Genomic DNA, 18817 nt, shown 5'->3' on the forward strand with positions numbered 1-18817 from the left:
TTAATGCATTGCAGTGTTTTTGATAAGGTTGGGTAACCCCGGTAACAGAAAGGGGGAATGGTGGTAAAACTGACATACTTTTGAATACATTGTACCATAATTTTGGTGGGGAATGCTGGTGAAATGACAGGGGAACTCAGGTAGATTTTACCTGCTTACTGCCCTTAACAAAAACACTGGTAGGGAACCTGGTAAAATGATAGGGGTACTCAAGTAGATTTTACCTGCTTTCATACCACCCTTTTATAATAACAAAAACACTGGGATGGCTATAAGTAGTATAAGTTGCGGTCTCCGGAAAGCCTTTTGATACCTTTGTGTATCCCCAACAGGATTCCTGACTGGGGTCTCCAGAAATACTGTTGAAGTCATGTCATAAAGTTATGACCTGCATTAGCATGCTTGGCTCAAAATCTTTTAGCACCAGACACACTTGTAAATCTAAGTTCTCTTTCTAAGTTAGGTAAAAGCCATCAGTGCCAGAAGAACAGTGACTAAGTGAAGGGCAAAGCTATTCAACACAAATTTTTAATGTGACAGGCATTGGTGACTAATTGGTACAGAGAATGATTCTGTTATGGAAATGAGTCATTTGACATGACGTGTACTCAACAGTGAAAATAATTCCAAATTTGACAAATTCACAAAGTGCTATACATACAAAAGATAAAGAGTTGTGTGATAAAAAGCAGTGATCCTAAAATGTACTAAATGTAGATCATATTGCAGTTTCTTATGCAAGTTATTTAGTTTAAAAAGAAAACTATTGAACTTAGAAATCTAAAGATAGAATAGGGATATAATTACAGTAACTAGATTGTTTGAGTCATTTTGTGAGAAGTGCTTAGGTTTCGAAGTTCAGAATTCAGTGCTTTATCTAAAGAAGAATTTTGAATATTTGAGACTTAGTTCCTGTCTTGTATCTTTTACAGAGGAATTTGAAGATAAAATCGTATCCATGGCATCAATGAAAAAGTTTAATTTCAAATTCCTATTTCTTTGACAGATCACATCATATTATTCATAAATTGATTATTAAGGACTTTCTCTGCAAATTTTCCTGGCTTTTATCATTTGCAGAGGAGTTTTATAATGAAAATTTTACCAAATTCAGTTTAAAAAGAAAATTTGCTTCATTTTCAACTTCTAAAAATTGTGTATTTTCTTTGATAGAGGAGTTTGCTGATGAAATCAAACCCAAGTCAATCAATACCACTTCAAAGCAAGTCGGGAACCATGTCAACGGTGGTATCACAACCAATGGAAATGCTAGGAAATCCATCGCACCACGAATTGTGGAAGATTTAGAGGATGAAGTCGTTCTTGAAGGCAGTGCGGCGAGATTTGAATGTCGAATAAGTGGGGATCCCGAACCTGAGATTTTCTGGTTCAAAAATGGAAAAGGCATCTCAGAAAACCGGAAATACCAGTTTGAATTTGAAGGAGATGATATCGTTATTCTTCTTGTTCAACAAGTATCAACAGCTGATCTTGGAAACTATACTTGTAGAGCTAAGAATTCAGCTGGTCAAGTTGAAACATGTGCAAGTCTAACTGTGGAAGGTAAATATCGATCTGTGCAATGTTTTATGATTAATCATACCTAACCTATGCTATCTGTTATTAATATAAGTCGTTCTTCCAACTGTATGTACAACACCTTTGTGAGAGACCTTTTTCTCACATTGGCCCGATATCTTAGAACAATCTTCCTTTCAATCTCCACCACTCCAAGTCTCTAACATCCTTCCATCACACTCTCAAGACCTATCAAACATTAGCCTCAACCATCTCCATTTGCCATGTATCCAGTGTCTGTGAATTCACTTTTTCTTCTTTACTTTAAAACATTCCTCTTTAATGCGCAAAGGTCAAGCACAAAAAAATACTGTGTGGCCTAATTGACTTTCAATACCTTTACTTTCCTTGTAACCATAGACCCTTGTGTGACCTCAGGGGTCAACATTTTAGTTCAATTAACAGAAAAATCCATTTGCATCACAATAAATCAGTCTTAAAGTTGAATTGATTTCACTAGTAAATGCTGACTGACTGCAGATAATGGAAGAAGAATTACGAGACAAAGATAATACTGACGTCAAATAGTCACCAAATATTTCATATCTATGCTACTTTCAGGACCACCAAAGATTCTTGAAGGACCTCAAAATCTACAAGCTGTGGTCGGCCAGAAGGTAATCATGAAATGCATATTTAAAGGAAACCCAGATCCTGAAGTGAAGTGGTTCAAGAACAAAACAGAATTGAAATATAACAGGAAAATTGCCATAGAAACTAAAAATGATACAACATGCCTTACGATCAAGAAAGTTGAAGCAGATGATGCCGGGATATATATACTAAAAGTGGAAAATGAGATGGGATCTGATAACTTCTCCATGGGACTTTCAGTTGAAGGTAAGCATTGTTGTGTTCAATTTCTTCTTTTAGTTTGATTCCATGAAAACAACTTTAACTACACCAGCTTGATTTTTTTTTTTTTTTGTGCAACTTTACAACAACTTTACAGCAAGGATGACACGACTGTCAGTCAACAAGGACATTTTCATATAAAGGCACACTCAGTGTAAATTACAGACTAAAATGATGTTTATAATTCATATTTCTATGTAAATTGCAAGTAACATAAATGACACAAACTTATAAAATCACTGAGACTCGTTTTATATGAAAAATGTTCTTATTTCAAACAGTGGAGTTCCCTAAACATTACATCAATTTTCTGTCCACAAAAGGGAAAACTTACATGCCAGCCATACATTGTATTGTTGTCAAGAAACAGAATAACTTCAATTGCATTTAATAGAACAGTTCACAGCACCTGAAGTTATTCATCATCATGACAATACACATTTATAAAAAGCTTTCCACAATAGAAGACATGATGAAAGTGTTGGACCAGTATTACCCTCGGCGCATACCTATATAGGTGCAACAATCCTATATAACTTCTTCCACTCCCCGGAGAGCTTACAGTTCATTGCACTCTCTATAAGCTCAGGGATTAAATCTTTTACATGGCAACCTCTATCCTACCAGGTCCCCAATTATACAGATGGGTTGATATGTTTACTCTCTCTCTTTTTCCACAGACAAACCTGACCCACCAGCTGGTAAACCTAGTGCTATAGATGTTAGCAAGACATCTCTCACACTGATGTGGTCTGGGCCATCCTATGACGGTGGTTGCATTATCACTGGCTATCTAGTTGAAATGTGCAAGGCCAATGATAGATTCAAGAAGTGGAGTAAAGTAACAACAACCAATTGTATCTCACACACTGTGACTGGTCTAATTCCTGAGACTGAGTACAAGTTTAGAGTTAGTGCTCAAAATGCCCATGGATGGAGTGAACCAGGAAAGGAGTCTGAGGCTATATTGACTACAGAAATTGAACCTCAGAACGACACAGAAGTGGACGGCAGAATTGATTCTGATGGTAGGTTTTGATTTAACATACACAAAATCTATTTTGATACAACATGTATGATGTTAATTGTTATACAGGGACAGGCTCTTTCTATTTTTTGTGATCCTTAAGAAAAGTTATTTAATTTCATAGTGATAATTTAAATAAACCTGATGGGGTGGGTGATGTATTACCTTTGTGTTCTTTTTATTGTTCTTTTTATTGTCAATTTGTAACTGTATATTCACATGTCACCAAAATAAACAGCTCTTACTACTAGTACTACTTACTACTACAGGCATAACTTTTCTAGCAACTATACGGCTGAATGTAGTTTTCATTTCCAACTGTATTATCAAAATCCTGTCACTGGAATGTGTGTGTGTATGTATGTATGTGTGTGTGCGTGCGTGCGTGCATGCGTGAGTGTATGCATGCATGCATGTGTCTGTGTGTGTGTGTGTGTGGATGTGTATGTGTGTGTGTGTGAGTGTTTGTATGTGTATGTATGTATGCGTGTGTCTGTGTGTGTATGTGCGTGTGCGTGTGCGTGTGTATGAGTGAGTGAGTGTGTATGAGTGTGTGTGTGTGTGTGTGTGTGTGTGTGTGTATGAGTGTGTGTGTATGCATGCGTGTGGTAGGCATACATGTATGCGTGGTAAAAGCAGGACTAAAACCAAATCTAATACACTAAAACTAATACTTTCTATAACTTAGGGAGTCATAATTTTACAATTTTCTATAACTTAGGGAGTCATAATTTTACAATTTGTGTTTCTTTCAGAGGAAGAACTGGCATTTAAACCAAGGATTGTAAAAGTAGACGCCCAAAGAAAAGTGAAAGAATTTTATGACATGAAGGAAGAAGTTGGAAAGTAAGCAATATCTTTATATTATCTTTATTTATAGTAACAGGAGGAGGAACGGAGGGGTAAATTCTATATATTGAACCATAATTTTGTCATGGAACCTGGCAAAAAATAAACTTGGGGAACAAAGACAGATTTTGCAATTCACTATCCTTATGAAACAAATATTAATTTCATAGCTAAAAGAACATCATACAGTGACTAACTCATTGATTTGAAAATTTCATATTTTGAAACATCACCATGCATAAATGTGAACGGGAAACTTTCCAGAAAGCGACTGATGTATGTTCATAGCCATCTCTTGTCTTTTTTAATAGTCAGTTTATTTCCAAATCACTCCCTCTATATACAAAAGCAAACTTTTAAAACATATGCATAATTTTTGCAATTTATTGAGTAACAAACTCAGACTTGGTCAATGTTGTTTCACTTTTTTTCAAGGAGAAAAACACAGTACAGCTGTTTTAGTAATCAAAAATCTACAATAAATACAAAAAATATTGTTAGTTGTCTGATCAAAATTTATACTGAAGCAGCAGCTACTGCAGGTTTTAAATGACTCCAACTGTAAGCTTTCTCGTTTCAAGTATTTTGAAGAATTGTTGTATCATTTTTTTTCAGGGGTAAATTTGGTACAGTGTACAGATGTATTGAGAAGGATACAGGCAAGACATGGGCTGCTAAGTTTATCAAGACAAGGGGAGCTGAAAAAGAAGCTGTTCGGAAAGAAATTGCAGTGATGAATGAATTACAACATCCTAAGTTATTACAATGTGCCGATGCTTTTGAATCTCCTACTGAGATGGTCATGATTCTTGAATTGTAAGTATTTTTGTCAAACTATAAGTTAAAAATTATACAATTTTCTGAAAAAATATGAACATTTGTTGGAATTCTGGGCATAAATATTATACATTTTGTTAAAGAATGAAATTTGCTCATAATTATAGGCAAAAATAAGAATTTTTACCAAAAACAGAAATTTTGTCACAATTCAGGGCAAAAGAATAGAAATGTATGAAAAGAAATGAATGTTTTGAAGTTTTTGTAGGTTACATGATATTTACATGACAGACTGCCATTTTTCACATTTCACTTGTCTCTCATCACTGAAGCTAAGCTTCAAGTCCTAATCTGGGTTTGATTAAATTTACCATGATGCAAGTAAGAAGAATGTCGTTCAGTTTGATGCTGTATTAGTATCTATATTGTTGATGTACAGACATGAATACTTGTTGTTGCATACATAGGTTTATAATACACAAGTTCTCTTCTTCTACGTGTGATTGAGAAACAGACATATTTTGCACAAATCACTTGTCCTTTTTCAGTGTCTAACTGGATCTGACAGAATGATCCAAATTGTTTGAAACATGTCTGTTTCTCAATCAAAACTAGAAGAAGAGAACATGTGTGTGAATCTTAGTGCTTCACTGATAAACATACATATAGTGTTATAGGTTTTATAAGGTCAAATATTCTATCCAAATAATGCAGGTTTTTCTCAGGAACTCCAGTTTCCTCCTGTATTAACACGTCTATAGTTTGTTTAATATGTGTGGTTTTCCTGAGAGATGTCAAAGTTTAAGAAACTTGAGAGAGAGAGAAAAATGTTAAATTCGAGTTTCCTCCTGCATTAACACCCCTATAGTTTGTCACCTGTATGGTCTCCTTGAGAGACATAAAATTTAAGAAAATTTATTTTAACACATCGTGCCTTTCTTTGCTTTATTTGCAGTATTGCTGGAGGAGAATTATTCGAGCGAGTCATTGATGATGAATTTGAGCTAACAGAGAAAGAAGTGATCATCTTTATGAGGCAGATTTGTGAGGGTGTAAATCACATGCACAAACAAGGCATCCTTCATCTTGATTTGAAACCAGAAAACATTCTATGTGCCAGCAAAAAGAGTAACAAAATCAAACTGATAGACTTTGGTTTGGCTCGCAAGTATGATCCTAAGGAAAATCTGAAAGAGATGGTAGGAACACCGGAATTTGTTGCTCCTGAAGTCATCAACTTTGAAGCACTAAGTCTGGCAACAGACATGTGGAGTGTTGGTGTAATCTGTTATGTTTTGTTGAGTGGCCTGTCTCCATTCATGGGAGACAACGATGCTGAAACACTGACCAATGTGACAATAGCAGAATGGGACTTTGAAGACGAAGCATTTGATGAAATCTCAGATGATGCTAAGGATTTTATTGAGAAGTTACTCATCAAAGGAAAAGAGTAAGTTCAGAATTTTATCAGCTACATTTTACAAGTACAATATTTATGCAAGTTTGTTAACTACTTTTACAAAGTAATATAATTGTAAAGGTTTACCAGAAGTTTGACCAAATCTTTTCTTTGCTTGTGGAATTTATCAATATATTGAAAAGTTACATGTATATAAAAAAAAATATTTTCAAAAAAAGTTCATATTTAATTGTTTTGGTAGAATTTACAAGTACAACTTGTACTGCAAGTTTGTTGACTAATTAAGCAATTTACAAATTAAAGATTTATCAAAACTTTTCTCTGCTTGTGGAATTATCAAAATATTGAGAACTTACATATAAAAAGAAATTTTAAAAAAGAGTTGACTTTTAAGCTTTTTTTGACAAGTACAAGTTCCTCATATTGCTAATTTGTTACATAGAATAATGAAAGCTTAGCTATACAAACGTTCAGCCTATGGTCACAAATTTAACTTTTATTTGGACCAAGAACTACTATTAGCTCACCAAAGAAAATTATGGATACCTCACTGGTGAAAGGTTTGGTGAGTTACTAGTTATTCTTGGTGCAAAATTGAAGTTAAATTTATGAACTCGTCTGTTATCTTCTTTAGCAACACATATTTGCATATCGTTGTACAAATTTGACCAAAACTTTTCATTCCTAACATGTTGGAAATTTAACAAAATATATGACGGCATGAGGTACATACGTAAATGATAAAGTTTTACAACAAACATTTAGTAATATTTTAGCAGTCTGAATTCAAACAGCTATAATTATATGCACATCAGTCCCATTACAGATATACCATTCATATATGTACTGCAGCGCATTACTAAAAACATTATTGCATACCTGTATGCCATGGGCACTCATATCTTCTACTATTTGATATGTACCGAAAAACACATTTTGTATTTTATTATTACAAATTTGATGTGTTCAAAAAATATGCATATTATTAACACAATCTCACCATGATTCAGGGGGCCCCCAGGGAAAATTGGCCTCGGCCAACTGGGTTACCCTCTTTAATTTAAGTTTATCATTAATTAATTGATTGATTGATTGATTGATTGATTGATTGATTGATTGATTGATTGATTGATTGATTGATTGATGATGCATGAGTGCAAGTATTGGTACTCGAGGTATTTGCACTCCAGCTTGCAATGTTTTCTGCCACATTTTCACTTGCTTTGTCAGGTGCAAAGAATATTGCAGCATTTGTGCTAATACCAAGAATTTACCATATTGGTACTCACACATCATGTGGTTCTGTCATATATATATATTACAACATAGAAGATTGTCAGATAGATTTGGCAAAGAAACTGTAAATAAAAATAACAAGAATGATAATAAGGAGTTCATTTCTCACAGGGAACGTAACACAGTTGAGCAATGCTTCAACCACAAATGGTTACTCAAAGACACAAAGACCATGAAAGCTGCCAAGATTTCTACAGCCAAACTTAAGAAATGGGTAGCAAGGAGAAGATGGCAGGTATGTCCTAGAAGGTCGCTACCACCTTTGCCCTCTCTGTGCTAGTTTCAGAGTGTCAACGTTTAGCGCCCTCTATCAGCTGCTTGCTATAACACCATGTGATAGGCATTTACGAAAAATTTGCACAGCATTATGGACTCAACTTAACTTTTGGGATTAAGCTTTCAAGCGCTTAGTTCTAAAGTTTTAAGCTCTAGCGCCCTCTATCAGCTATTTGTTATTACACCATGTGAGGGGACTATGGTAAAGGGCATTTTTAAATATTTTCAGAAATTTTGGTACTTTGTGTTCTAACATAATCTTTGGGAAGTAAGGCTCAAGAAATAAAGTTCTGAGTAAAGTGTGAAGTGTTTGAATGGAGGACTGGGTATTTGAGGCTGGTATTGGCATTTTCATGAAAACGTTGTTTGGTGTTCTGGAATAATAATTGTTTAAAATAATACCACTGTGAACCATTCATTTCTAACCCAAATATAAATAATAAGTGTGATATCAGAAGGATATGCAAATATACCCAAGACTTTTGCATAATTCATCATTTTTACCATTGCATTTTCATTTTATCCATGCAATTACAGCACTTTTGCAGTTTTAATCATGTGACCAGGTCAGCTCATTTACATTTTTGTCATATGCCTTCAGCATATTTGCATCATGTGATGAGTCATGTGATGTCAGCTCATTTGCATTTTGATCATGTGACTTCAGACCCATGCCTTCACAAACTCTAACGCTTCTTTCAACTTTTCCTGGTCTTTTTCTTCAGAAAACTGCCAATGCAGTACGAGCCATCGGAAGAATGGCTTCCCTGAAAATGTTCAGTAGTTTGAGTAGGTCCCAGTCAGGAGACAAACCTGCCACACCATTTTCAAATTTACTGAAAGCAAAGAGAGAAGAAGAAGCAAAGAAACAGAGTTCTGGGAAGGAGGAAGAAGAAGTCGACATTGATTTAAATGATCCTGAAGTTGCAAAGGCAGCCTCAAAGATTCAGGGGGTTTTCCGTAGAACTCGACAGCCAAAAGTCGAGGCCGGAAAAGCAACACAAAATGCAGATCAGCCAAAGAGAGGGCTTCTGACACGAGACAAGTCAATACAAAGTGATCCCGATGAGGAGAATGGCGCCACCAGGGTCAAAACTAAGAAAAGTTCTCCTCCTAAACTTGAAAAGAGAATTAGGGATTGTCCAGTAATGGTAGGGGATGTAGGCAGGTTTGATTGTAAAGTTTCAGGGGTTCCAGAACCAGATATATTCTGGTATCAAGATGGCATTGAAATCAAAGACGGCAAAAAGTTTGAAATGGACTTTGAAGACAATGGTACATGCTCCCTGATTGTCACAGATGTGACGGTTGATGATGATGCAGAGTACACAGTGAAAGCAGTTAACAGTGCAGGAGAAATCTCTTGTACCGCTGAACTTATAGTTGAAGGAGATGAGAGTGATGAAGAAGGTGACTGAACCAAGACTTATACCTCACTTTTTAGGAAACCTGTTTTGAGTCCAGACACTTTATAAGAACACCTTTACCAGTCAAAACACAGCTTATAAGAAACCCTTTACCAGTCCAACACACTTTAGGAAAAGACCTGTACCAGTCAAAACAATTTTATAACTCTCGGCCAGCCCAGACACACTTTAGAAAAAAACCTGTAGCAATCAAAACACATATGATAAACCCATTTTGAGTCCATGCAGACACACTTTATAACAAAACCATAACCAGTTCAAATACACTTTAAAAGAAACCCTATATTGTCCAATTACAAGTCAAACTAAAAATCTCATGTTCACGATGTGAAATATTTTACCAGTCCAATAATTCCATTGTAAAGCTAAACAAACATCACTTTACACTTTACGAAATTCTTAGAAACACATGGAAATAACTCTATATCTTAATTAACAGTCCTACAATTCCATCCAACTATTAAAAAATGATCTCAATTTTAGACTCTTTAGAATCTTCTACTTCAGGCTTAGAATTCTATGCAACTCTCAACAGAGCTTACTTTTTCTATTATTCCATCTCAGCAGACTTGACTTTTCCGCTCCAAGTCTGAAATCATCTGCTAGTCCCATACACCCATCCTCAAATAAATCTTTTCTTAGTTCCATCCCCACAGCAAATCAAAGTAAATATCATTTTCATATTCCAAACTGGCTCGCATCTGAAATCATGAACCGTCATTATCACCAAGTCTCAGTTTCATTACATCACAGGTAATTATATTTTATATAGCGCCCTTCTATCATTGATGCTAATTACATCACTTAGAAATACCACTAGATGGCGCTAATTTGTAGATAGGTCCATTATACTTGTAAATTTACCTAAATGACAAGGAATCTATTATTTTGCAATTTAATATGTGTATACAGATAAAAGCAGTTTTACAGTGCTTGTGTTGGTTCTTGCATGGTTTTTAATAATCAAAAGAGAAATTGCATATTTCCGGAGTACAACTGTATGTAGTACAGTATTTAGAGTTAGAGACAACATGAAAACAGTTGCTAGACAAAAAAATAGTTGTAATTATTTAGCCATAGTTTCTATTATATGCTAACTCATTGAACAAAGGCATAAGATATATAGTGTGCTAACATACTCAGCAAAAAGTTTTTTTAATGTAAAAAGTGAATTTCAAGACATATATTTTCTGTGGTTTGTTGTTGTTTTTGTTGGTGTTTTTTTAAAACCAAATTTAATCTACATATTATTACTAGCGATGAGGATGGTGAGTCCGGTGTAACCAATAGTGTGTATAATACAAATAACACTCAGGATTATTATTCACTCAGTTGATTTCCCAAGTATCCTTAAAAACGATAGCAAATGCCTGAAGTTTTTGAATAACTGATCTCTCTGTTTGAGAAGAGAAGTAGGAATGAACTCAAGGCATGTAGAGAGCAAAAGCATTCACATCTATAGTATGATCTATTATCCTAAAGTTAAATTCATTCACCAAGTCGGTAAAACATAGTATTATTTCTTGTACCACAATCAATGGTTCTAGTTACTTACTAGTAATGTTTCACCTGTTGTTTTATCAAACTCTCCGTTTACTGGTTAACTACATTTAATTTCATATTTAATAATTTGGACAAACATGCTCAGAGGAATGGACTTTTCCATCAAACATCTGCTTGTTTGTAATAATTTATTTTGACCATGACATCTGTTTGAGTATTAAAGGGGTACAAACCCAGGTTATATGTTTTGGGGCGCAATCATTGCTACGTATTTAAAAGGTACTTGAAGTATTCTACTCACTGCAGCATACTGAACCACCACTTGGCATTGACTGAAGTCAACCTAGTATAAAGATATAACTCCAAACAAACCGATGACGTAATTTATCATGCTTATCAAAACATATTGCAAAGATTTCCCCTATACAATTAACTGTTCTAAAAATATGAGTGTAATGACATAGAAGGTATGCATGGACATTAATATACTAGAATAGTTTAATCTAGGTTCTATGGAAGTATTTTCACTGGAGTAAAGTAATTACAAACTCAGTTTGTGCCACTTTAAAACAGCAGTCCTACTAGAATGTATAAACATTAGTTAGTCTCTGACTAGTGTCATTACCTACTGACCAGTTTTCAAATACAAGTATAAACCAATAGAAGTGTTACTTGGATTTTGATAGGTATTGAATTGAAGTAATCTGTAAGGTATGCTGCAACAGGGCGCCCTCACACATCAGTGAGGGTAGAACGACACAATGTATCTTACAGCCTAGAATTGAAGGTGAATTTTATAATTACTATGTAATATATTAGACATTGTGAATTTGAAAAGTTTGTTTTCATCAAAATAGCAACTCTTAAACATTTTAATAATTTTGCAACCTAACATCTCAGAATGTTCCTTTTTTTATTTTGATTATATTAATTAGTAATGATCCTCATTTTCAAAATCTAAATATTGATGTGATGATAAAACATAAAATAAATGCCACACATTAAGTGACTACAATAACACAACACACCACATATGGATTCATCGCTTTACAGCCATTTTCAATGAAGTTTTGTATTAGGGATGTAGACATGGGCCGACAACTGGCAAAAACAATCGGCTACTCTCTAATATTTCACCAGCTACTTTTTAGGAGAATTTGTTTAAAAATTCTTTGATTCAACCAGTATATTTCCATTGATGGGGAGATTCATTGGTCTCATTCATAAATATTACCACCAACTTTTCATATTTGAACAGTTACTTTTAACCTTAGCTACATCTCTGTGTGTGATAACACCCCTGATTAAAGGGACATGGGACATATCTGAACAGTTTTGCATACATGAAAGTCAACAAAATTCATTGACATAAACTTTTTAAAACAGAAAATACACTATCCACCACCCATACTGACACTCACTGGTGGTCAAAAAGCATCTTCTGAACATCGCCCCCAGTGACCAATCTGCTTAATCTTTTGTCTTTATGGTAATTTGAATAAGGTTTATTAAAAAAGATTTAATGGAAAATGAAAACGATATAATGTAGTTTTGATTCGAAAGATTTTAGTTAAATATAATAGTAATTTATTTAACACTGTAACAGAAAAGCGTTTTAGTATGTTTGTTATAGTCTTAGTTTTTACCAGTTTAAAAACTGTTGATAACTTTGATGTAGTAATATTAGTTGGACCACAAAATAAAGGTGAAGGCAATATTATTTATTCATACAAAGACTTCTGGGTTTTTATCACTTGGTGAAAGAAATGCTTGATTGTAAAAAGTACAATGTAGAGCTTCTGTGAATAGTGATGTTGTTGGAAGAAAAATCTGCCTTAGTTCTGTGAGTTTGTTACTTGGAGATCTCCATATGTGTACGTACACATGTAAAATCTGCCTTAGTTTCGTGAATGTGTTACTGGTATCTCCACATGTGTAGGTAAAATCTGCCTTAGTTTCATCATGAGTTTATCCACCAAATTACAAGATTTTTGTCACACCAGATGACATTTTGTTTCTTCAATTGTATGGTTAATGATATATAATTATAATATATACAATGACACTGTGAATGATACAAATACATCTTCTGTATTTGGGGTTTATAAATGTTAAAAAACACTTTAAATAAAACGTGTAATAAATCTCCCCACATTTCCAGCTTTAACACTTCAAGCATAAAATAATGCTGCATTCAAGTTCAATTTACCATTCCAAAGTCACAACAACAGGTAACACTGAAGTAAAGCACTTTCTCTGTGTGTTTCACTCATTTTAGAATTCATATCAAGTGTAAAAATATACTTTTTCAATTTGTTTATTTACAAGCCTAGCATGAGACCTTTCTAATGTGGTCAATTAGCAAATGAAACAGTGTACTTACACTTGATGTGGATGCTATAAACAATTGTCGTACATACAGAAAACGCTTTACTTTGGTTATTTCACTGTCCTACTATTGATACTTGGAACCTTGAACAATATACCACATTCTCTAATTCAGATATTGCCATTTTATATTGACGTTAAAAGTTGATGAACTGTGCAAATAGATTGAACTAGTTACCACTCTAAATGAAAGCTGCACTAGATGCAACTGGAGCAATTTTTTGAAACTGTTTTTGTTAAATGTAATGACTTAATCATAATATTGTACACACTGAACATTATTGAATCATCTATGGCTGGGTGGCTATACATATAATATGGTACAACAAATTGATTTTTAGGTCCACACATTATATTATATTTTAAATGTACACAACTCACTGAAAAACAACAATTGTGACTTCTGTGCATCCTCTTCAAAGACTAAAATCATCCTCCAAACACATTTTATGTAATCGGTGATATGAAAACAGGCACCTGATCAACGATGTTCCTTTCAAAGTCAACAACTAGGGAATTTATACAGATAGTATTACCAATCTCTAAAACCCTTTGTGAAAATATTCTAGGACCAAACACTCAGAATCAGTGTGCCCTCTAGTGATAGCCAAATTTTGTTGCTGTGAGTGTGAGTCAAAATGATAGAAACTGGGTCACCACATAGTAAGAAATACGGGAACACCAAATGTTGGCTTGTCACTAGAAATTGTGTGCATCAGTGGTGTGTCAAATTGGCTTAGTTAGAGGGAATGCTGCTGGGAATATACATACTACACACATTAGACTTTTCCCTTCAACTGCAGACAATCTATATCAAAATTATATCAATACCTTTGTTAACTCTAAGAAAAAGTGACATGGAAAAATCTTTGTTATGCAAATTAATCATGTGACAAGATACATTCTATAGACTTTGTGATTAATTTATCAGCTACTGATTGGCAGTTTAGCTTACTTCATTTGCATACATCAATGCATTGTGGGAACATAACAGGTTGCAGTAATAATAGTACCCCAATGTGTTACTATGGTAACTTGTCAATTTATGTCTCCTGAACTGTTTAATGATTTAAACTAGCAAACATTATCACTATAAATGTAACTGACATATATGCTTTTAAGTCATATTTTTTACATTCAACATATTTTTTTAATCTGACAAAAAATTATGGGACAATTTTAACATACAAAAAATACTGTAAAATATCCACAATTATATCTGCAATGTATCAATTTATATACACAATGTATCAAGTTGTAGCATCCCCAATATATTTTGTGACTATGGCAACATTTAGCGTCACTCTGTGTTTTAATTGCCATTTCCTCTCCCTATGGGTTTTGACTGGATGGCATTCATGCATACATAGAGCTTTCTCTATATATCTAGAAGTGTTAATAGTATTATATCCATCGATACCTATTGAAGACACGTGTACAATGGAAATAGGAGGGCTGATTATATCAGTTCAATAAAGCATAACGGTACATCCCACTTACCTGTCTGTGACTCTACACACATACACATGTACTGTATTCATTTAGTGCATTCAGTTGAGTGGATGGATGGATGCCGTTGACAATGTATGGGCCATTCTATTAATGAATGGAGTTCATACATAAACAACCCATGTACAGGTTAGTTCTGTCATAATTATTCTGTGTTGCGATCTATGACATGGCATTGCCCTTTCCTACTTTCAATTTCCTTTTTTTTTTATAGTCGTCAACATTTCACAATTCAACACCTTGCCTATAAACATCACCACAGTGTAACAATATCACAGGTTAATCACTGATGCAACAGAGCAAGACTCCGTGCTACAGCAGGTGTCATACTTGTATTGTGCTCTTTATCCTTGCATATTTGTTTTCTTGTTGCTATAGTAACCACAGTATTTACACATACAAGTTGGAACGAAATGTATTTCTGCCCCATCCATAGGATAGCTATTACATCAGTCAGATACAAGTTCAGTAGCATTAGATTCTCTTGCCTATACCTGGTCATCCCCTTTGTCCATTTATTATGGTATAACCCTATCATTTTATATTAGATAGGCATTACCATTACACAGACATGGGGATGACAGGTAGTCTATATATAGGTTTTCCTGTTTGAAAGTTATACATTTTCATAATTTATAGTGAATTCATGCACACACTTTCCTCTGGCTGTAATGCTAGATATTGAATATATTCAGAATTATTTTTACATCATAGTGTATTATTTTGTACTGCTAATAAAGTCTGTCTATGCTTTATCTCTTCTGTTGCTGCACTGTTTATTTTATTTTGACATCATTTCGCATGCTTCACACATACACATTCAAGTTTCATATACACTCCCAAGCACTTTTACTGGTTTATCCAGAGAACCAACATTTCTCACCCTGTCATAAAACATTACACCATGGTTTAAGGACTACAGTAGCCAAAACATACAATAGATACATGAAATGATAATAGCCAAAATATCTATACTATGTGAGATAGTGATAATAGCCAAAACATACACAAATAGCCAAAACATACCCAATACCATGTGAGATGGTGATAATAGCCAAAACATACACAATACCATGTGAGATGGTGGTAATAGCCAAAACATACACAATACCATGTGAGATAATGATAATAGCCAAAACATACACAGTACCATGTGAGATAGTGATAATAGCTAAAACATACACAGTATCATGTGAGATAATGATAATAGCCAAAACATACACAATACTATGTGAGATAATGATAATAGCCAAAACATACACAATACCATGTGAGATGGTGATAATAGCCAAAACATACACAATACCATGTGAGATGGTGATAATAGCTAAAACATACACAATACTATGTGAGATGGTGATAATAACCAAAACATACACAATACCATGTGAGATGGTGATAATAGCTAAAACATACACAATACCATGTGAGATAATGATAATAGCCAAAACATACACAATACCATGTGAGATGGTGATAATAGCTAAAACATACACAATACTATGTGAAATAATGGTAATAGCCAAAACATACACAGTACCATGTGAGATGGTGATAATAGCTAAAACATACACAGTACCATGTGAGATGGTGATAATAGCTAAAACATACACAGTACCATGTGAGATGGTGATAATAGCCAAAACATACACAATACCATCACAATACCATGTGAGATAATGATAATAGCCAAAACATACACAGTACCATGTGAGATGGTGATAATAGCTAAAACATACACAGTACCGTGAGATGGTGATAATAGCTAAAACATACACAATACCATGTGAGATGATGATAATAGCTAAAACATACACAATGCCATGTGAGATAATGATAATAGCAAAAACATACACAATACCATGTGAGATAGTGATAATAGCTAAAACATACACAATACCGTGTGAGATGGTGATAATAGCCAAAACATATACAACATCATGTGAGATAGTGATAATAGCTAAAACATACACAATACCATGTGAGATAATGGTAATAGCAAAAACATACACAATACCATGTGAGATGATGATAATAGCTAAAACATACACAATACCATGTGAGATGGTGATAATAGCCAAAACATATACAACACCATGTGAGATAGTGATAATAGCTAAAACATACACAATACCATGTGAGATAATGATAATAGCCAAAACATACACAGTACCATGTGAGATAGTGATAATAGCTAAAACATACACAATACCATGTGAGATGGTGACAATAGCTAAAACATACACAATACCATGTGAGATGATGATAATAGCTAAAACATACACAATGCCATGTGAGATAATGATAATAGCAAAAACATACACAATACCATGTGAGATAGTGATAATAGCTAAAACATACACAATACCATGAGAGATAGTGATAATAGCAAAAATATACACAATACCATGTGAGATGGTGATAATAGCCAAAACATACACAATACCATGTGAGATAGTGATAATAGCCAAAACATATACAATACCATGTGAGATGGTGATAATAGCCAAAACATACACAATATCATGTGAGATAGTGATAATAGCCAAAACATATACAATACCATGTGAGATAATGATAATAGCAAAAACATACACAGTACCATATGAAATAATGATAAAATTACTTTAAAATGCATCTATGCCACTTTAGTTTTACATTCCTACTTCTCAACAGCAATGACAACACAAATATACATAATCACCTGGCTCACAAAATAGCTATTTCTAGAGCTTACTCTGTCTCAAATTGGTTGTACATTATTGCAGATCATCAGAATATAAGCCAACCACTATATCACATATCTACACATTCTCTTTTACGTACTTTGGACTAATGAAAATTTAATGAGAAAAAAATCCCCAGATATCATCATTAATCATTGAGTTACTCTATTAACACATCAGTCAAACAAGAAATACGATATTTAGGGTCGGTAAACACCTTGACCAGGTAAGTTGAACAGCTTGTTTGCTATCAATTTGACATTGTTACTGAAAATTGGGACTGTTGAAGCACTGTCTGAAATATATTTATGATACATAATTTGTCCAAATAATTAGAAAGTATAATGACATTATGCTATGATATGTCACATCATTTTTTTGATAAAATTCATACATAGACTACGTCCATTAATGTGTTGTGATTCAACATTGCAAAATCTACCAAGACAAAATTGAACACTTAAATTTTAAATCCTAGGTTCTTGCAATATCTTAGCAGTGGAGCCATTACATAGGATTTTATTTGTAAAATCTAAAGACTACATCCATTAATGTGTTGTGATTTAACAATATCTGGAAAGACAAAATTGAACACTTAAAGGCCAGGATTTCAATCCCAGGTTCTTATATTATCTGATTACTATCAGTTATCTCACTATCAGTGAACCTGTGAGAATTACATATAGTTTTTCTTGTGCTCTTAACTAACTTTTTCTAAATTTCTGCAAGAAAACAGATTTGTTCAACCATAATTTTAATCCAAACAAGGCCTTAAAATACTGGCAGACATGATCCAAAAGCAATTGAAAATTTTGGAGTGATTCACTGGTCACAGAAACTGTTTGAAAGAACTAGTATACAGCTAAAACAGGCAATGTTTGCCATAAGACTACATGTATATATGACATGTATACATTTATGATCATAATAGATTATGTTGCAAGTTTATTGTTTTACTTGATAGATGACAACACTTTACTACTGAACAGAACATGATTGTTATTGAGGGGAATCTAAAAAGCTCAATTAATGTAAACTAAACTCTCTCCTCATGCATAATCCTGCAGTGTTCAGCACTAAAAGTGCTTTTATTTAGCAAGTAAAACAATCTCCATTTATCAAATAATCATATTAAGTTCAATCTCCTGGCAAACACTCTCCGTTTTAGCTGTATTATACACAATTG

At 33.9% G+C, this 18817-nt stretch overlaps 1 protein-coding gene across 1 annotated transcript in view; it reads left to right on the forward strand.

The window, feature by feature from the left end:
* The window catches only part of LOC144450554 (muscle M-line assembly protein unc-89-like), a 144961-nt gene that overhangs the window by 51832 nt on the left and 74312 nt on the right, over nucleotides 1–18817 (forward strand). Inside the window, exons 17-24 of the mRNA XM_078141198.1 lie at nucleotides 1174–1563; nucleotides 2140–2418; nucleotides 3114–3461; nucleotides 4216–4306; nucleotides 4925–5125; nucleotides 6042–6536; nucleotides 7914–8037; nucleotides 8804–9488. Of these exons, the coding sequence (XP_077997324.1) occupies nucleotides 1174–1563; nucleotides 2140–2418; nucleotides 3114–3461; nucleotides 4216–4306; nucleotides 4925–5125; nucleotides 6042–6536; nucleotides 7914–8037; nucleotides 8804–9488 (2613 nt within the window). The remainder of the gene's footprint in view (nucleotides 1–1173; nucleotides 1564–2139; nucleotides 2419–3113; nucleotides 3462–4215; nucleotides 4307–4924; nucleotides 5126–6041; nucleotides 6537–7913; nucleotides 8038–8803; nucleotides 9489–18817) is intronic.

The sequence above is a fragment of the Glandiceps talaboti genome, chromosome 20 (assembly GCF_964340395.1).
Source record: "Glandiceps talaboti chromosome 20, keGlaTala1.1, whole genome shotgun sequence".
NCBI lineage: Eukaryota > Metazoa > Hemichordata > Enteropneusta > Spengelidae > Glandiceps > Glandiceps talaboti.